The 21,205-nt window shown below is 40.3% G+C and overlaps 2 protein-coding genes across 2 annotated transcripts; one reads left to right on the top strand and one right to left on the bottom strand.

The window, feature by feature from the left end:
• Positions 1-270: 270 nt before the first annotated feature.
• On the bottom strand, positions 271-11,440 carry LOC120746606 (angiopoietin-related protein 7-like). The gene is made up of 10 exons (XM_040052027.1): positions 11,398-11,440; positions 10,250-10,312; positions 9,135-9,223; positions 6,417-6,557; positions 3,718-4,523; positions 2,395-2,629; positions 2,177-2,311; positions 1,861-2,077; positions 622-817; positions 271-493 (listed from the first exon to the last, which is right to left on the bottom strand). The coding sequence occupies exons 5-10, from the start codon at positions 4,348-4,350 to the stop codon at positions 347-349; spliced, it is 1,563 nt and encodes a 520-aa protein (XP_039907961.1). The 5' UTR covers positions 4,351-4,523; positions 6,417-6,557; positions 9,135-9,223; positions 10,250-10,312; positions 11,398-11,440; the 3' UTR covers positions 271-346.
• Positions 11,441-13,939: 2,499 nt separating this feature from the next.
• LOC120746617 (pro-opiomelanocortin-like) lies at positions 13,940-16,106 on the top strand. The gene is made up of 2 exons (XM_040052038.1): positions 13,940-14,065; positions 14,572-16,106. Exons 1-2 carry the CDS (start codon positions 13,949-13,951, stop codon positions 15,103-15,105), a joined length of 651 nt encoding a protein of 216 aa, XP_039907972.1. The 5' UTR covers positions 13,940-13,948; the 3' UTR covers positions 15,106-16,106.
• Positions 16,107-21,205: the final 5,099 nt, after the last annotated feature.

The raw sequence follows: 21,205 nt of genomic DNA, 5'->3' as shown, positions 1-21,205 counted from the left end.
ACAGCTCAAAAATAATCAGTTTTATTCATCATTTATGTTAAAAAAAAAAAAAAAAAAGCAAAAAGTTGTACAGAAGGAAACGATGCATTTTTGGGGGAATATTTCCAGTACGTAATTGATCCTGGTACAGTTACTTCTGGAAGCTCTTAGTTGCTCAGCTCAAGTGCTGCTCATTGGGCAATTATTTGTGCAGTTAGTTTGGAAGAAATATCTGAATCAGCTTACATTTCAGTGGCCGATGACTTTTTAAAACAGCCTGTGCAGAATCACCAGTCACTTTCTAGAAAAATGTTTTCAAAAATCATCTTTGCTGCTGCAGAATCCTTGAGTGTCATTGAGAGTGTTTCTATGGTGACAGGCGTGGCCTGAAGTTATGTGGTCGTGCCATCATGGTGACCGCCTTCAGAGAGTAGAAGTCTGAATCCTTCCAGGAGAACCAAACAATGCCATCTGGCCCCAGCAAGTTCTGAGCTTTCAGAGAGTAGTGCCCCCCCTGATGGAGACACGTGGAAGCATCAGTCTAATTTCACCATCAAACCATTGTTTCTTTTATTTCATACAAATTTACTGTTATTCTCACAATTTTTGGCAGAAAAACAACTTTGTAGGACTAGAACTTACCTTGTAGTAGACACCGTTGAGGTTAGCATAGAAACACTGGTGGAACCACCAGCCAGCGTGGCTGATCTCAGCACAGATGTTGCCCGTGTCTGGTGTGCTGAAACCCTGCAGGTCATGATACCAGCCGAACGAATCCTCCGCTGTCCCGCTGAAACCGGACACATGCAGGCGGTACTGGTTGTCCTCATCCTCGATTCTGCAGCGAGAGGAAAATGATCAAATCAAAACTATTCAAGGTTGGCTGATGATTTACTCCTGTTGTACTGTGCCAAACAGCTACTACTGTTTATAATAAGGTAGATGAAAGCCACAAGGTGGAAACGTTAGTGCCTTTTCAGCTTTTATTGCATGTGACAGTTTTCGTTACATGCAGCTCTGAATATAGTTCTGGGTCTGCAAAGAGAAGCCAGTGCGGACGTACACCTTCATTCTTTAACCAGCAGGGGGCAATCTCTTCTGGCAGCACAAAGGTGTCTGGGTGTGTAGAAATCTATAACAGAACAGATCTACCATGCACTTTCAGTTTGAGGTTTTATGTATTGTTTAATCTTCTTTCAGCTGCTCTCTTTAGGGGTAACCACAGTGGACTACCTGCCTCCATCTCACCCTGTCCCCAGTATCCTCCAACACTACACTCATGCATCTCCTCTTTGCGCTTCTCCTTTCCTCCTGCCTGGCAGCTCCATATTCAACATCCAGTATATCCTCTATTCCTCCTCTGCACCTCAAACCATCTCAGTCTCACCACTCCAACCTTTTTCTCCAACCCTTCAGCATGACCTGTCCCTCTGATGAACTTATTTCTAATCCCGTCCATCCAAGTCACTCCCAGTGAAAATCTTGAGATCTTCATATCTCCTACGTCCAGCTCGGCCTCCTGCCTATTTGTTAGTGCCGCTGACTCCAAACCATAAATCATAAACCGGTCTTATTGAATACAGTAGGATCTTATTTTTGTAAGTGATGCTCCTCGTTAGAGCCGAAAAGGAGTATAAGGCAGGTTTGCTTTAGGGCGAGCCTGCAGTGACATCAGCAAGTCCCTATTATTTGAGCATGGAGCATCCCTCAGTTTTTCAGTTTTCATCACTTCCTGTTTAAAAACAACAAGACAGTGAAAATCAGACAGACTTCACCACAGGTCTTCATTAACCATCGTTAAGAGCACCTCTCTTACTGAGTAAGTAACTGTCCAGTTCCTGTGCATTTACCACCTGTCATTCTTCTATTGTGTCTGTTTACCTGAAAGTGTGGTACAGAGCATGTTTGTGGGCGTGGCTCCAGTCCTGCAGGTCAACGCGGAGGCTGTAGTGGCCCTGGTTAGACAGCCGGTGCAGGTGCTGGTTCCCCAGCCAGTGTTCACCTCGCGGCTCGCCAAAGCCATCACGGTACTCAGACCATCCACGGTTGAAGCTCACTGACCCATCACGGCGCCGCTGAAACACTGTCCAGCCTCCACCTAGTGCACACACACACATAGAATTGTGTAAAGTGTGTGTAGTATCTGAGTGTTTCCATTACTGGCACTAGTATTTCAGGAACACACCAGCTGTCTCACCCTCGGTCTCCATGTCACAGTAGACCGGCCGGGCGGTGCCTGGTGACAGGACAATGGTGTAAACACCAGAACGACGGACACCGTTGTGATACAGAGACGCACAGTCTGATGGACAGAAAGACAGGGGCTGTACATCTGAAGGGAGACGGACAAAGTTAAAATGTACTGTGAAACATCAAATATCCCACAATTCATCACTGTGTTTGCTGCTGGTGCACCTGGCGGCAGTGTGTCTCGCATGCCGAGTGGTGGCGCAGTCCTGATCACGTTGACATTGCAGCCCGTGTTGTGACTTATGTGGCGCGCGGTTGCCGACAGGTTTCGGAGCTGCACCTGCAGCTCGTACAGCAGCGCCGCGTGCACGTGGAGCAGCGTGTCGGCCTCGGCGTGACGGCGCTCCAGAGAACGCAACCGCTGGTGAAAGGTTGAGTTTAAGTTAACACTTTCTTCACCCTGAGCAGTGCAATGAGAGAAGATTCACCTTACTGCGTGGTCATAGTGAGGTTAGTCAAATAAATCCCTGAAAAAAGCAAATAGAAAGTAAAAAGAAGCTGAGATGGAGGAAGCTAGTTACCTTTTAGTCAACTTCAGCTTGCTTCATTTGTGTGTTATAAAAAGCCAACGTACCATCATTTTATTGTGAATGTTTTTATAATGGGAACAACAGTAACTAAATATAGCCCTCTGCTTAATAAAAGTGGGGTCAGCTGATCTCTAAGATGAACAGTAACACAATTTAAAGAGTAATTCATCCTGTCAGCTGACCTCTGTCTTACCAGGTGTTCCACAGGGCTCGGTGCTCAGACCACTGCTGTTTAATATCTACATGTTTCCTTAGACAAAAAGTTAACCACTTCAGCTGCTACTGAGCTCTAGACTGAGGAGGAAGGTTTGGCATAAACGTAATGTCCAAATGCCTCTGTGACCGAACTTAATGTTGAAACTTGGTTTTATAGGTACATAATATTATTTGTTTTAATTGATTATTTATTAGTTTTAGAAGCCTGCAAGGATCCATTGTGGGTTGGGCAGACTGAGAATAATGTAGGACCCCGGCCTGCAGCTAATCCTGTTAGCGTTCAGGGTTAATGAGGACTTAGTGAGTGTCAAGACAGAGAGATATAGCGAGATAAAGGAGAGCGTTGTATTTCCCTGCATGAGTAATGTTCTCCACCCATTTAGATAAAAATCTTTTTTATTTCACTTTATTTAATTTATTTTATTTTTGAAACTCCAAAGATTAAAACATGTGTTTCCTGTTTCACTTTGTTCACTTTAATCGTGCATATGTTGTTCTTCTCTGTGTTTGGAGGATTTATTTTTCTCTTTTCTTCAGCACTAATTATAAGTAATCACACTACTAGAGACTAACTGTACTTTTTTCACTCAAACTGATTTCTTGAATCAGGATTTATTTCTTTGCTTTGGAGATATGACATCACACTCTTTTTTTAAGCCTACGTGTCTCAAAATACAAATCTGTTCTTTACAAAGTTCAACACGACATTTCATGAACGTGGAGTAGACAGCAGGAAGTCTACCTGCATCTCCAGGGCCTTGACTCGATGCCGGTGGTTCCTCAGCTCCTCCTGGAGCCCTGACATCGTCTCTTTCAGCTCTTCCAGCTGCTCCTTTCTGTTTTCGTTCTCATGGAGCCAATAGGAGACGTCGTCTGTACACCGGAACATGTCTGGGCAGCGTTTTTGAGAATTTCCTACGGGAGGAAGTGTTGCCGTCAGTCGGCATTGTCCGTTAGACATCAGCTGACTGCTGAACTCGCCGCACTCTGACGCTAATGAATTGCTGACAGTCTGGTTGAAGGTTTGGTTGGTGCTATCTTCAGCGCCAGTGTTGTCATTGCGTATCACCAGTGGGGCGTCAGGGGTCAGGTCGGTAAGCGTTTCCGTAAAGGAGGTAAGAGGATGCCAGTCAGCATCCTCATAGTGGTCCTTTCTCATATCTGGCTCGTCCCAGTTTGTCTCCATGCTCGTGTCCCGTATGTCCCTGTTTGTTTGGATATTCCTGTCCGGTGCATCGGCCTCGGTTTCTGTGAGGGTGTTGGGGTGGGCATCATCATCATGGGTAACATCTGAGACCAGAAAGTCACCGTCGACAGGCCGGACGCACCAAACAATCAGTAAGAAATAAAATATTAACACTTCAACCCACTTCATTCTGAACAAATGACTCCTCCTTCCTGGCTGTTCACTTGTATCCGAAACAAATTCAGTTTACTGGTAAAATCAGTTTCAGTTACTGAGTCAGGATCAGACTCTGACATCATCGCAGAAAGATGCGGTCCAGATTTCACCCAAACGTAGGCATTAGGTCCAAAACGGTGGGAGATCTGAAAGAAAAAGTAAAATAAGGTTTATTGTGACCTTTAAACTCAGAGCCACACCAGCCAGGTCTCTGTGAATGTGCGAACCCGATCCAAAACAATGAATGTGGTTTAGAGTGGAGCCACTGTTTTGAACTGAATCAGTGCATAATCAAAAGCCATCCAGGAACAAATGAACTTCTTCACATGTCAAAGGAGCTTGCAAAGAAAAGCGTCTGGACTTCTTTAAGTTGCTTGAAGACGTTTCACCTCTCATCCGAGAAGCTTCTTCAGTTCTAAGGTCAAATGGTGGAGAGTCCCAGATATAAACCTAGTGGGAGTTTCCCCCCACAGAGGGACAAAAGGACCCCCTGATGATCCTCTAATCGCCAACATCATCAGGGGGTCCTTTTGTCCCTCTGTGGGGGGTCACTCCCACTAGGTTTATATCTGGGACTCTCCACCATTTGACCTTAGAACTGAAGAAGCTTCTCGGATGAGAGGTGAAACGTCTTCAAGCAACTTAAAGAAGTCCAGACGCTTTTATTTGCAAGCTCCTTTGACTACGATGACCTGGATGACTGAGAACCTTTACAGACAAACTTCTTCACATCAGTCTTACAGCTCGTCTGTTAAGATTTCTGTTTTGTTGTGCCAAAATAACATTTCACAGGCATCTTAGATTAGATTAGATTCGATGAAACTTTATTTATCCCTCGGGTGGGTTCCTCCAGGAAATTCAGTTTCCAGTAGCACAGCACCAACAGAAGTTGCAGAATGTGAGCAGGAATAACCATATATTCACATATATAAATACAGAGTATATAATAGGGATAAATAGAATAAACAGGAATAAGAATACAAGGGAATTGCACATTTCAACTATTGTGTGTCTATTGCACTGTTGGATATTTAAAAATCTCATAAATATTGCACAGTGAAAAAGGCACTACAGCTCAGTTGTTCCCGCCCTCTTTTCCCCCCCTGTGTCCCCTCCCTCTCCCCTCCAGCGAGGCGTTAAACGGTTTGATGGTGTGTGGGACAACGGAGAGAAGGCTTGGTGGATATTCAGAATTTAAAAAGGCTTTTTCCATCTAGATGACGATCCTTGTTTAATTTTGAATGTTTTACCTTCAGCAGGCCTCTTCCTGCAGCCTTTACACCTAAAACATGGTTGGACTTTGGCCTAAAAACATTCTCATATATCATTTAATGTACCAGGTATATGTAAGCACACGTCTTGGGGCAAGTTGAGAGTGTTTGCCTTTTGCACACAACAACTACAATCTGACCTTTTGTTGTTATTCCCCAACACAAACAGAGCAGACATTAAATAGCCTCAATCTGCAAACTTTTTAATATAACCTATATAATGACCTCCTATAGGAATAGTGCAGATAATACACAAGTGGTCAAGTGGGCCTCATATATGCAGTCTGTATGCTTCACACAGGCTCCACCCTTTACCTAAACCAAGTACTTCTGTTAGCTGTTGTCAGCTAGATGAGAGAAATACTAAACTGAATTATGTAGCATAAGAAACAAGTTTAGCTTTATTTATAAAGTAGGAATTATAAAGATCAGAGACAAAAAACTTGTATTAGTGCTGCAGTGCCGAAGATGGTCAAACTGTAAAGGAGGAGTAAAAGTTGATGAAAACTCATTAACATACTGCGCTGAACACTGAATCTTGTAGCTTTGACAATAAAACTGAATGAGTGCCGACTCTGAGTGTCTGTCCTCAACAGGTTTTTGCAGTGATTTTCTTAGATTTAAATCAGGTAAAACTAATCCTCCTAAGAAAACCTGATAAGTTTGAGATAATGTGTAATAAAAGTGTAACAGCAGTACACCAAATGATTAAACCTGCTGAGCTGACTACAGATCATTTTATATTTAAGATGAAAACCACTCTCCTACCTGCTGCCATGTCGCAGTGCTGAATTCAGCTGAATGGAAAAGCGTCAGGACAGCCAGGAAGCAGCATGTGTGTCTGTTTGTTCAGCACCGGGTATGACATCGTATCCTTATAATCCTCTAATGAGATTGGCAGCCAGTGGCCTGGAAAGTAATAGATTACATATAATGGGATTAGAGTAATGTGACAACAAGTTACAGTACCGGTAATTGCATTACAGTAAACTAAAGAGGACTTTGTGTGTTTTAACTCTTTGCTTTAAGTGTATTAATTTTTTTGTGATTTTACCGATCAGGAACTTATTTTTGTCCCCTATTCAGTATAAATCTTTGATTTTAGGTGAAGCTTTTTCAGCCACCGATAACGCAAACGTGACAAATATTATTGAGAAAATTTATAATTTAAAGAACTGATGTGTTTAAATATCAAACAAATCTGAAACCTTGTGGGATTTTGACCAACTGGAATTTTTTTGTACTCTGGGCGTGCTTCCTGATGCAGCCTCAAAGTGATTCGTGTTTCCTCCTGCGACAGGACAAGGGATCTTTCAGTTGTTAAGCAAACATCACCACACTATGGAGACACAAATGAGTTGCTGCTACAGGCTACAGACGGATGTAATTGTAACAGCAATCTGAAATACCTCTAAAACTCAGATTCAGCTGTGCTTCATTTTTAAATGTTAACATTATGATAAAACTACCTGATAATTTATAAGACTGTCTTTCTGCTAATGCTGTTACTGTGAATATTAATTCCAGATCTTTAAAATTGTCCAATTTCAGTATATTTATTGTCTTTGTTGAGTGTCGTCTCTCTCTCACACACACACACACACACACACACACACACAATATAACAACTGGAAGTTTCCGGCTTTTTTAATACTGTCACTATCTTCAATTTGAGTCCAACTGACTACTTTTTCCATCAGACCATTAGCTCTTCGTTTTATCCCCAAGAATACTTGAGAGTTTTTAATGGACTGAATGTTCAAGGCTGTTTCCGCCTTTAATGGGTTTCTGTTTACCCGTTTACCTCCACAAGCTGCTCCGTTTGTTCCATTAGAGAAACAGAAAGAACTGGAAAAAAGTACCGGTGTCACGATGCTCTCAAAACGGACTTTAGATTTATGTTTGACTTTCAGAGCTTTGATTTATGCTTAAATTGCTTCCAACACAAAAGTTATTTGAAATAATGTGACATGTTGCAAGTGATAAGATTAAAAACTGTTGTATTATGATAATACTGTGAGTAAGGGATTATCACGGGAGAACAAAAGCTCCTTTGATGTTGATGCCTTAAGCAAACCATAAGCAAACACTTCAGAACAGGTGGTGTTGGTGTGTGGGTGGTGCTTCCTTTGTTTTCACTAACTGTTAATTGCTGCATAGAGATACAGAAACTACTTGGTTAGCACAGGAAGAGATGAGCAAAATATTGTATGATTTTTGATAAATGTGACGCTATTCCATCTGTCATGACAGCAGCTGAAGTGCTGAGTTAGAGTGCAGTATGGTGAGTAAAAACACAAAAAATGTATACATTTAATTAGTACCAACAGTTGCTTTTGCATGTTTAGTGTTGAGGTTTTTTCTTTTCTTTTTCTACCCCTCATCCACCCTGACATCCTCCCCACACTAAACGACTGGCTTTCCCTCTGGGATAATTCATGCAACCACTAAAGGAGAAGAAAAGGTTGCAATGTCATAGGTCAGCGTGCCATTATTGAACTGCCTGGTCAGCGTGGTGGAAACGTACCTATGTGCTGCCATCAGCAGCGATGGGGTTCTCCACAGTCTGTTACTGTTGGGCCGTACAACACCGAACTTCTAGCAGCATCCCTGGAGGGTCCACGGGATGCTTTGCTCGAGTAGAGAGATCGCGAGCAGGCAGAGCTTCCCATATCATTTGGGACAACGTGAGCTTTCACCGAGGTCCAAGAATATGCAACTGGTTGCACAATGAGCATTTTATCAATCTGTTTCTTCCACCATACTCTCCCTTTTGAACCCTATCAAGGAGTTTTTCTCAGCATGGAGATGGAAAGTATACGACGAAACCCTCACACAAAGGAAAATCTACTTCAAGCAATGAATGGAGCATGGTGAGATGGGAATCTTGCCAGGGCTGGATTGGGCATGCTAAAGGATGCTTTCCTTGCTGCATCGCAAGGGAGACCATAACATATGATGTGGATGAAGTCGTGTGGCCTGACCCAGCACAGAGATGCTGAGGCAGATTAAATTATCTGAATATGCTGTAAAAATATATATATTTTTAATGTATATGTAACTTTTTTATTGCAGTTTTTTTTGTTAAAATGTGAGTACAAGAATAAATGAATGAATAGATGATATATTATTTTCCAGCTATCCCACAGCGTTTTGTATTTATTTCTGTTTGCACATTGGCTGGTTTTGTGTGGCTTTTGACAGTAGTGGTTGATTTTGAGAAAAGTTAAAGTAGTTTTGGGTCAAACGTTTGGTTTTGCAAGACAAGTTGAAGGTTTTGTGTGTGTAGCTTGAATTTTACAGTTTGTGTTTAGTGTTTTGGGACAAAGAGATGAGATTTTAGGAAATGTGTTTTAGCAATTCAGAAAAACTGTAATGAAACATGCAACATTTCCTGGAATTAGTGATACCATCACTCACAATGCTAGAGGCTGTTTACACAAACAATTATTAATGATTTCAGTTTCTGTCGTTTAGACTACAAACCTGCTTTTGAAGCCAGGAATCAGACTGCCACGGTCTGTGGTCAAATGGTGTTTGTGTGGAATGCAGGATGTGGACTAATGTTGAACTCACTTGATAAAACAAAAAACAAACAAACAAATGAAAATTAAAAATCAAAATCAAACAGGGCAGGACAATAAATGCAAGTTCAAGGACCCTCCTGGGAAATAAGAGGCACAAAGCACAAGGGGACACTCAGCTAATATATACAGAAGGGTGATTGGAGCAGAAAGGAGACACCTGGGGGACAGAACTGAACTGAATCAGAATAACAAGCAACAGAAGAAAAGTAAAACATGAAACCAAAGACAGATGACTATCAAAATAAAGCAGGAAGTGAGTAAACTGACATGACAGACTAACATACAGATTTGACACAATGTGACACAAGGAGAAGACTCAGATGGTAAACAGATTAAGCCTTAAACAGGATACTAACAGCAGAAACGTAACTAAATAAGTTTCAACAATAACAAAACTAAGAACCAAATAGAAGACCGGGATGTTAAACAGGCACAAAATGAAACATCTGGATCCAAAACCAGAACCCCTACGGTTCCCCCTGCAGGTAGCTTGCTCTCAGGACTTGAGACCACTTGAGTCCAACTCAAATCAAAGATAAAGACAAAGTGTTGTCTAACTGAATTCTTAGCTGCAAGTTAACTAGTCTGGTTTTCAGAAAATAGATGTTATCTTTCAAATGAACTCCCTCATATTTATTTAGAGTTGTAGTGAAATGTTTTATGTATCTAAATACCTAAAGTAAGGCGTGGGTGCAAGCCAAACCCCAACTTTAAATGAGTCTCTGGTGACTTGATGGATGTTAAAATGTAAAGGTGATAAATGTCAGAGCTCAGTATTCATAAAGAGACGTTCCTGGTGAGTGTTTGGGAGAAGTGGAGGAAGGTAAGGAGGTTAAAGCCATGGTTCCTTCACCATGGTATTACCAGCACCCGTCTCCATCAGGGTCATCATTACAATAGAATTAGTTAAATCACCTGAGACTTAATCAAAACTTCACCTTTGTAGTCATAGATTGTGGACTCAGACAACAAAAAGATGTGAATGTTTGTGTAGAAGTCCAAACTCTTACTCACACATTTGACCCTCCTCTTCCTCTTTGTCTGAACATGTCATTCTGGTGCTAATCGGCTAATATGCTGCAGATATTTACAACACAACAACATCAGCGTCAGCAGTGTGGGGATTTGCCACGGTGTATTTATCTTCACTGATTTTTCTGACTTTATAGTCTGAGAACATCAAGTCTGTTTGTCTGATGGGCACTGCACACAAATCTGTCGATAACAGTCTGAAAGGAGACGGCCACTCGAGAGCGAATAGTCTACCGAGGCCATTGCTCGTTGCTTTTTAAAATAAAGAAAGACATTTAATGGATTCTTCTTTTGCAGATGCTCCATTCCTGCAGCAAATTTCATTAAAATTTTCCTGGTAATTTTTGTGTAGTCTTACAAACTGATAATTAGAGAAGTGCCATTGAAAACGTACAAACAGGCACAGATGGAAACAGCTCATTATCAGTTTTCTGCTGGTCTGATGTCATAACATGAACACATTATAAACACATTTTTAATACTACGATGAGTATGCTCACAGGTCCAATGTATTTGTACCAAATTTAACTATGTTACTTTCTACTTTGGATGCAAATATTAATATCAACATTATATAGTAAGTAATTAAAATAACCAGCTGGTGTGATGATAAAGAGATTTATACAACAATACCTAAAGAATAACCGTCCAACAGCACATCTGCTTAACTGCATGACTTATGACTAGCTTGCAAAACAAGTATCCCAGATAAAAATATATATGACCTTAATAATAAATAAATGTAACAAATAAATAATAATACAGCAGTAAGAGGAAACCCACAAACAAACATCAGTGTCAAAAATAATAACCACATTACTCCAAGAAACAAGTAAACAAACCAAAACACAACAAGGAGGAAAAAAAAGAGTCCCTCCATCTAACGTTAGCCAATCAGACCATTTCTCACTCTGTCACAGTCTGGCAGAGGCAGACTGCATGTATTGTGAAGAGTGGACCCAAAGTGCAGACATGAAGGAACTTGGACCAAAGCTTGAGTATTAACAATAAGCGAGCCGTTTAATACGGCTGATAAAGTACAAAACAAAAGGCAGATGCACACAAGAAACAACTTAGTAGAACTAAACTGGGAAAACAAAATGCTAAACACAAAAGGCAAAGAACAAAACCTTGAACGGTGCAAAAAAAAAAAACCTAAACATGGAAAATTCTGGAGACGTGACATGGAACAACAGACGACCTGACAAAGAATGAACAGAAACACACAGACTAAATACACACAAGGGTGATTAGGGGAAGTGGAAACACATGGGGAAACAGCTGACACTATTCTGACATAATGAGACAAAGGAAGCAAAGCTGACTACACTGACATAGGACACAGACCGAGATCCAGGAGGAAGCTCAGAGGGGGCGGGGCCTTCTCTATTGTGGCTCCTAAATTATGGAATAATTTGCCCTGCACGTTAGAGAGGCCCCTTCACTGTCCACTTTTAAATCACGTCTTAAAACCCACTTTTATTCCTTGGCTTTTAACCTCGGTGAGACTTAGTTTCTCTTTTAATTGAAGTAGTTATTTAATTAATGATTTCACTCTTCTTTTATTTGGTTTTTACTTATATCTCATGTAATTTTATTTTACAGTTCCAATGAACAGCACTTTGTGTCAGCTGTGGTTGTTTTAAAGTGCTTTATAAATAAAGTTGATGATGATGATGATGATGACAGACCTTCAAAATAAAACAGGAAACATGAGACGCAGACAAGACAATATAAACTTGACAACATAAGCAGCATGAAACAGGGAGAGGGAAACTTAAATACAGGGGTAGAAAACACAAAGAGAAACTAATAAACAAATGAACTTAGCTACCCTAAAGAACTAAAACATAACATCCAAATGAACTAAAACTCAAAACGCTGGGTCAAAAGACCAGGAACGTGACACACTCTTCAGACTCCTTCAGAACGAACAAGTTCACTGGAGAACCTACAGGGGGGTGACGGTGTGATTGGTTGGAATAGCAGTGTGACCGAATCCTCTGCTCTGGGTCAATCCATCACAAGCTGCAGCTACACTTGCAAATGAACACACAATCACACTGGAGACACCTCGTGCACAGCTTCACAGAGGGAGAGAGGTGTAGACTGTTTTTGCTATGCAGTTCTGTGCGCCACTAAGTTAACCTCTATGCTGATCAATATTGCATCATGCAGGAACGGATATAAAGATTGTGGAAGGCGGATGAAGCGTGAATAAGGCAACGTGTTTACTGTGGGGAAGTAACTTTGAAGCAGAGTCAGGCTTCGTGGTCTGAACATCACGAGTGTCAACACAGGACTTCAGTACATCTGATGGTTGTTTTTGTCAAACATGACTGACCCACAAAGCCAAACGCTGACTCTGAAGTTCTTACAGAGGATGCAAGATGTTACAATTAAAATATTAAAAACTAGTTATTTTAATATGTACACAACCCAACAAAAGGACGTTTTACAGCTTCATTAAAAAAGAAAACAAAAATGTCCACAAAAGTCCCCAAGTCTTTTAAAAGTCCTTAAATCAGGCTTTTAAATAAACATATTTTTTTCAGCAATCACAGACAAACCTGTTAGTTGTGAGAGATTCAGAGATATTTCTGTGGGATTTTAACAGCATACAGATGCGACCTGTCAGACATTTAAAAAATATATAAATAATGTCCGACTGCTTTTCCAAGAAAGTTTAGCCCTGCGAGCTTGAACGAAAGAACGATGAGTGTCCCTGTTTGGAGGGGTCGAGCGATGGGAGGAAGTAAGAACGTCATCATTGGTATGTTTGTGCTTTGGTGACAGAGTATAAAATCAGTCAGTGCATCAGAGGAACAGAACAGCAGAAATCTGTTTCACTGCTAAACAAAAAACTGCATCAGACAGAGAGTCAGAGGGCAGGTGGTGAGTGTCTTCATTATGTGTTGTTATTTATTTACTTTATAGTCTTTTATTTATTTTAATATTCTAAGATATAACAGCTAAAGCAAAAGCAACAGAACAGATTGTTTATATGTAATGAAGATAATTTTATATTAAAAATTTCAGCATTTTACAGTGATGTGAATGTTTGAGAGAATTGTACTTTGTTACTCTGTTGCATATATTCTTAATTTTTTATTTTATTTTAAAAAATGCATTAACTTAACATAAAAAAGTGAAGAAGTGGTTTCTCTGCTGTTTGATTGGTATAAATGTAATGTTTAGGAATGCATAAATACAGCAGTGCAATGACACATGTCGCAAGCTTTTGATAGAAGACAACATGAACAAAATGTGTCATTTAAAAAATTATTTTATGCCTGATTCGCATTTTCATTCCATTGTTTGACATTTACTTCTTACTTCATTCATGTGAAATTTTGTTCATGTGTGTTTTCATTCTGTCTCCCTGTGGAAATATGGGACTATATATATATATATATATATATATATATAACTCTGTAGAGTTTAGAAACTAGAAGATTGGTGAATATATCGAAAGAAATTTGAGAATAATTTGATTTTTGCACTATAAATGTCTTACCTTTTGACCTCTTAACCTAACCTATTGTTTAATTAGAATGATCTTATCTTATCTTATCAGAGTGCATTTTGGAAGAAGACACTGATTTAAAGCCAGGATGAACTTAACCTGACTGTAACTGTGGTTGTCTTGTACTGTGTATTTCAACAGCAGATGCACAGAGAATGTGTCCTGTGTTGCTATTGGTGGCTGTAATAGTAGTGGGCGTGGCCAGAGGAGCTGAAAGTCAATGCTGGGACCATCCCGTCTGTCAGGAGGTCAACTCAGAGAGGAGCATGATGGTAAACGCACACACACTGAGGCTGAACCAAAGCTGTGAAACTGCAGGCCAAGAAGAGCTGAGGATAAATAGTGAGAAGTGAGAAGTTTACCGTGCACAGATGATTTTAAGGGCCCAAGGTTGCATACAGACAGATTTGTCAGTGCTGCTGACCAAGTAGAATTACAGAGGTGATTCCACCATTCAGCGTTTCTGATCGATAACTGACGTCTTGATGTAAAATGTTACAGAAATGACAGAAAACGAGGGACAGAAGACCATAAATTCAAGGCCACAAACAAATCATTAATTTGATGCAGCATCATGATGGACTGTATATATGAGATGAGTCACTGTGAAGTCATTTACTGGGTTTCACTGGTAGACTCAGCATTGGGTGGGTTTTCAGCCTGGGACGCCTGAACTCCCATCATTTGAGATTGGAGCAAAGGGAATTATGGGAAAACGTTGTCATCTAAAATTTGGTCAGATGATAGCCTTTGATGGTTTGCACGTTTTGTCCTGCAGGAGTGTATTCAGCTTTGCCACTATGAAAACAACGAGAAGCCCATCATCCCTGGTGATGCCCACCTGCAGCCTCCTCCCCCATCGGGCCCTCTTTCTCTTTTACCTTTCCCTCCGCCCTTCTTCTCCTCTCCTCAGGCCAAACGCTCCTACTCCATGGAGCATTTCCGCTGGGGGAAGCCTGTTGGGCGAAAACGCCGCCCGATTAAAATCTATACCACCAACGGTCTGGAGGAGGAGTCGGCGGAGCTTTTCCCCGGTGAGATGAAAAAGCGGGAGCTCGCTGGTGAGATGATGGCGATGGACGATAACGAGGGGAAGTTAGCAGAGGGGGGCCAGGAGGAGGTGCCAGATGACAGCCATGAGAAAAAAGATGAAATGTACAAGATGAAGCACTTTCGCTGGGGCGGCCTGCCGGCAAGCAAGCGTTACGGCGGGTTCATGAAGAGCTGGGACGAGCGCAGCCAGAGGCCGCTGATCACGCTCTTCAAAAACGTCATCAACAAAGAAGCCCAGGAGGAGAAGAGGGAGCAGTGAGGAGGGAGAACAGAGGGAGGGATGGAGAGAAGACGAGCAGACAGAAAAGTTTTATTCACAACTGCAAACAAGTCCTGTGACTAAATACAAGATGTGTTTTTGTCATTGCCACATTATGACAGGGTTATTAATCCACGAGCGCCGCATGATGTAATACGTCCATGAGCAGCAAATATGAAATTATTTGAATACCCCAGTTTTCCAAGTTTTTGGATATTTTGATTCAAAACACGGTAACCACTAAATATTACCAGATCCAATCAGCCTTTCTGCGCAAAACAACGTTGGGGCTGCTTTCCATTTGTTTTAGCTGAATAACCAACGAGGAGAGAAAAGAACAAAGGGAAAGAGAGTGGTCTCATGTCACTCAGGTTAATAATGCTGTCTTATTCAGGGGTAAACAAGGAACAGTATCTTTCCCATCATGTTTGTAAGTCCCTGCCTCCCAGACTGATATACTGGACCTAACACAGAGTTCTCGATGCTTCAGAAGAGTCAGAACTGTCATTGAGGTCATTACACTGCTGTCATTATAATCCCCCAGAACAGAAGTACAGATTTAGTTTTATTGTGACAGATAATGTCCAATGGAAGCTAACAGCTCGCTCAGTGAGATGCAAGTAATAAAAAGGATTATTATTATTATTATTATTATTTTTATCTTTGTCATCTTTGTGCCAGAAATGAGAAAGAAACACAGAAAGAAGATGAGCGAGAGAGAGTGGGTGAGAAGAAATGTTTCATATAATGCAAAAAACCCTGTAAATCGCATAAAAACATAAAGATATTTGCAAGCAAAAAATACAATGCATGTTGTTTTTCTATCTGATTCAAAGAAAAATACAATTTATAAAAACTATGTAATAAAGATTATTCCTCACGCATTTACATTATAGCCATATGATGAATAACTGATTATAGTGAGTGCTTCAGTAACAGCTCTGAGCAGCACGTGTGTGTAATACCACACACAGGCCACAAGAGAGCAGCACTGTTATACAGCTTTACAGACACGTCCGCGGCTGATCAATTGAAAGGTTTATTGTACTTTATTAATAAATTAAGTGCTTTACATGTGACACATTTCACAGAAGTCGAGCTCAATAAAGAAGCTTCAAGAAAAAAGCATAGAGTCAAACCAAGGACATTACTCCTGCAACATGAGCATTGTCTGCGCAGCCAGAGGTATTTATCTTAATTTTAATTAAAATCATCAAAGGTTGCTGAGTTTTCTTCTGATTTTCAAGCATTTTAGTTTTATACAAATGCTAGAACTCAGTTTAAAATGAGTTTTAACTGACAGATTTGCTTCATCATTTTAAGGGATGAAGGGTCCTGTCCTGGCAACGTCTGACTAGAAACTAGAGCAGCAGATGAGTCACAGAGTCCCTCCTTACTCAGTCCTATGTTAACAGTCTTTAAAGAAAGACATTTAGACATTTAGAGAAATTAGGATTACAGGAAAAACTGGAAATTTAATTCATTGGGATTTTCAACATATTTCGGTTGGCTCGTGTGATGCGGCACGCAATCAATGGTGGATCAATGTCCCTCTTAAGGGGAAATCTGTGACTTTCCACCATTTGCCTTTTAGAACCAAAGAAACTTCTCGGATGAAACATCCTCAAGAACTTACAGAGGTCCAGTCGCTTTATTTCCAGACTCCTAAGATAAATAACTAATAACACATTTTACGATGATTTATGAATACTAAAGTATAAGTCCACGGTCATTAAGTGTGATCCTTTACATTAATTTTAGTCAGACGTAATGAATCCTATGTGGAGTGGTCCAGGGGGTTGTACCTTCACTTACTTTTAGTCTGCAGCAAATCTATTAGTATATTTACATAAAGATTGTGTTATTCTACCCCACGCATAATCAGCAATTATAGCAGAATTTTTTCTTAAATAGACAAATGTGCACAAATTATAATTATTAAATTACAGAAATGAAAAATTAATAACTAATGATATTTTCTTGCTATCTGAAAAATTTACACTTGGTGAAGTATTAACATTTTTTCATGCAAATTTTTGTATATAGATGGATTACTGTGCAAAAAAAGGCATTTGCATAGAGAGGCACTTTGCATCAGCAGCACCATGCTCCAGTGCTCTGGGAGAGTTTATAGTCCTGAGAGTTGAACACTGGATGACTGACAGCTGTCCTTCATCACAACAGAAGCCACAGAAATCCTCCTCATCAAAAACATGACTTTGATCTGCGTCCTCATCTGGACTCTCCTCTGCTGCTGCTTCACAGGTAAAGTCCAGAGAATCAAACTCCTCTCCTCTATCAACATCTGTCCCTCTGAAATGAAGCCCACAAAACCATGAAGCTGCTTTATGTTTTTGTCTCTGTATCCTCAGAGTCCAGAGGACAATATACAGTGACTCAGCCTGGAGCAGTGAGCTCTGCTGTGGGAGGATCTGTGAGCATCAAGTGTACGACCAGTCAGAATGTTTATGCTTATAGCAACAATCACCGTTTAGCCTGGTACCAACAGAAAGATGGAGGAGTTCCTAAACGTCTCATTTACTACGCTAGCACTCGAGATTCAGGGATTCCAGATCGTTTTACAGGCAGTGGATCAAACTCTGACTTCACTCTGACCATCAGTGGAGTCCAGGCTGAAGATGCAGCAGTTTATTACTGTCAGAGTTTTCACTATCCTAACAGTCAGCATGTGTTCACACAGTGAAAAACAGTCGTACAAAAACCTCCCTCAGTCAGACTGAACAGAAACTGAAGTGACTGCTGCAGCTGGAAGATACTGCAGAGACTGATACAGTTCACTGAGGACACACACACACACACACACACACACACACACACACACACACACACACACACACACACACACACACACACTCATAGAGTGAAACTGTAATAGATGGTACTCCAGTCAAATGAGCTTATATAAAAAAAACAAAGGAAATTTCACAATGCATCATAATGAAAAATAACATTTTGTTTGACTGAAAAGAAAACATGACATTACTCAAAAAATTTTCATTTTAATTAAGTCTTCAAAGTCAGCGAGTCACTGTAATACATCTCTTTGACAGTAACAAATTCAGCTTCCAATGAAAACATGAAGTTAGAATTAGTAAAATAATTAAATTTCCCCTTCTGTCTTTTTTCACTGTTAAATTCTAGCTTCAATGATTACTTTGTCTTAAACTGGAATATTGGATCATCCTATAATTTGAAACTGAATTGTCCTTGTGTTTAAATAGTCTTGACAAGCACTGGACATCTTCAAAACCTAGTGCTGATTACGGCCGACCTGGACTAGAGACTAAAACATAACTGAACATCCCATCACATCAACAGTGAACATGATAAAATAGCCACATTACAACTACTTGACTATGTTACACCTGACAAACTATCACTGTTAATATTCAGGGAGAAAACTACCACAGTACAAAGCAAAACTGAGAAATCCTTCACCTTCACCAGTACACCCGTGTGGTTAAATCATAAACTTAATTCAACAATGGAGTTTTCCATTTGAACTAAGTTTCCTCTCAGGATGTTAGGCTGACCGTAAACATGTTCTCTTGTCTTTTACTTTTGAATCTGTGTTTTGTTGAATGTTCTTGATTAAGGTAAGTCACACTTTCCTGATGTTACCAACTTCCGTCACAAGGTGGCAGTATGGCAACGAACAGCAGTTACTACTTCCAGATTTCACCAAGTCCATCTTTGTCTATGGTTTTATCTCATGTTTGTTTAACTTTGGGATCACGTTTGGTCTGTACTGAGCTGGAGATGCATGCTTTAAGTTCTTGCTGTTGATGTTAGTGATCGGTGCCTACCGCTCAGGCTAGAGACCACCACGTCCTTACATGTGTAACAAGACGCAGAATCTGCAGTCTCCAGTGTATGGAAGCCCGTTTCCGCCACTAAATAAAAACAAAAAAGCTAGTATCCATAACTCAAAATTTTGAGAAAAGTAACTCGAAATTTCGAGAAATATAACTCAAAATTTCAAGTTACTTTTCTCAAAATTTCGAGTTACTTTTCTCAAAATTTCGAGTTAGCTCTGCCAATCAAAAATATACGTGAATGAGGTCGCTTTCTTGTTACCCGGAAGCATATGGCGCAGAGGAACGCGCACTCAAAAACGGATCGCAACAAATTGGCGCTTTCACGAGTACGTTTGCTGATAGTAACACCGTGTGATTCAGCTAATAACACGGGGATTTCATCATTTGTGAAGCCAGGCTGAAAACACTCAGCAATCTGTGCATTCACGACTGGATGTAATACCGGTAGCTTAGCTGTAGCATTTGTAGCTGAGGGCTTCAGCTTCCGGGTAATGAGGAAATGACGTCATTCACGTAGATTACTGATTGGCAGCGCTAACTCGAAATTTAGAGTTACTTTTCTCAAAATTTTGAGTTAATAAATCGAAATTTCGAGTTAATATGTCAAAATTTAGAGAAAGTAACTCAGAATTTTGAGAAAATAACTCGAAATTTTGAGTTATGGATCCTTTTTTTTTAGTGGCGGAAACGGGCTTCCATACTAGTGTGTCCAACGTCAGTGTTGGGTTTATCTAGGCACAAACCCCACTGGAACACGAGACCAACTAACTGCGCGACAAAACAAGTCAAGACAGAGCTCTTTGTCTTTGTGGCTCGTGAGAGAAGTCAGTCAAAGCTGAGGAAAAGATTCCTTCACCTGAACTCAACCAACTTCGCCTGATTCCTTCGCTACAGCCCTTTTTATTGTCAGCAAGCAATCATTCATGAATATGCAATTACAAATACACGTGACATTCTTAAGCAACATCTCTGAACAACATCAGTGTCTGTGTGTGGGTGAATGTGTGTGTGTGTGTGTTTCCAGCCAAACTATACACAGACATACGACCTTTGAATGAACTTAAACTGTATGCAGAAAAGCGGAAGTAAACATCTTACTAAAATATAAAAACATAAACCTGCAATAGGTCATGTCTCAAATACATATTTAAAGGTGTGACCTCTCGAACCTTTAAGAAAATGGAACCGTCTGGTTTCAAAAGCTATAATAGAATTATAACATCGAGACTGCTTCCTCTCATCTGATGGTACACAAGCGCACACAGAATCTTATCAGACCTAATAAGGATCTGATTTTTATCAGCATACAAATGTATATATATATATTTCTAAGCATAAATGACAATATAAAAACATCAATTCCAACAGTCAGCATGTGAAACTGCTGTGAAATCCAGAAATCAAATTATCAAAACAATGATAATCAATTCAGATTTTTTCTTCTCCTTTGAAACAGCATTAATAATAATAATGGATTGCATTTATATAGCGCTTTTCGAGACCCTCAAAGCGCTTTACACTCTCACATTCACACACTGGTGGAGGCAGCTACAGTTGTAGCCACAGCTACCCTGGGGCAGACTGACAGAAGCGAGGCTGCCATATCGCACCATCGGCCCCTCTGGCCAACACCAGTAAGCAGTAGGTGAAGTGTCTTGCCCAAGGACACAACAACCGAGACTGTCCAAGCCAGGCTCGAACCGGCAACCTTCCGAGTACAAGATGAACTGCCAACTCTTGAGCCACGATCACCGCACATTAGACTAAATACATAAAGAAATCACTACAGTAGAAGCTGTTGTGGAACCTTCAATCAAGTCATGTTTTAAACAGTTGAAATTTTTTTTGTTGAAGTATGGAGGTTCGTTCAGTTTTGCTTAAATGGGTCAAATGCTTTGTAAATAACATTTGTTTGGTGACTCATTTTCAGCCAAAGTGCCTTTTTTTGTTTCTAGGGAGTAGAAGGGAGTTTCAAAATGTCACTTCTAAATATAATAGTTTTTTAAAAAATGCATAAATAATTTCTATTTGCAAACAATAATGAAAACATTTCAGAAAAAAATAGTTTTATTACTTTACAAAGCTTTCAGTAGTTTGGCCTCTAAGTACATCTCTGACATACTCACTGTTTACAACCCCGTCAGCCTCTCAGGTCAACAGATGCAGATCTTTTAAATGTTCCCAGAATTAGAACTAGGTGTGCTGACGGTGCTTTCAGTTACTGTGGTCGTCTGATTTTCATCCTTGCTGACCTAAATTCA

The sequence above is a fragment of the Simochromis diagramma genome, unplaced genomic scaffold (assembly GCF_900408965.1).
Source record: "Simochromis diagramma unplaced genomic scaffold, fSimDia1.1 OVJJ01000171.1, whole genome shotgun sequence".
NCBI lineage: Eukaryota > Metazoa > Chordata > Actinopteri > Cichliformes > Cichlidae > Simochromis > Simochromis diagramma.
The sequence above is the reverse complement of the archived record's forward strand: the minus strand, read 5'-3'. Positions and strand labels throughout refer to the sequence as shown.

Coding starts and splice junctions, on each gene's coding strand:
- LOC120746617 (XM_040052038.1), top strand. CDS start 13,949: ATGTGTCCTGTGTTGCTATTGGTGGCTGTAATAGTAGTGGGCGTGGCC. Junction 14,066..14,571: donor ACTCAGAGAGGAGCATGATG/GTAAACGCACAC, acceptor TTTGTCCTGCAG/GAGTGTATTCAGCTTTGCCA.
- LOC120746606 (XM_040052027.1), bottom strand. CDS start 4,350: ATGAAGTGGGTTGAAGTGTTAATATTTTATTTCTTACTGATTGTTTGG. Junction 2,312..2,394: donor GCGAGACACACTGCCGCCAG/GTGCACCAGCAG, acceptor GTCTCCCTTCAG/ATGTACAGCCCCTGTCTTTC. Junction 2,078..2,176: donor CTGTGACATGGAGACCGAGG/GTGAGACAGCTG, acceptor TGTGTGCACTAG/GTGGAGGCTGGACAGTGTTT.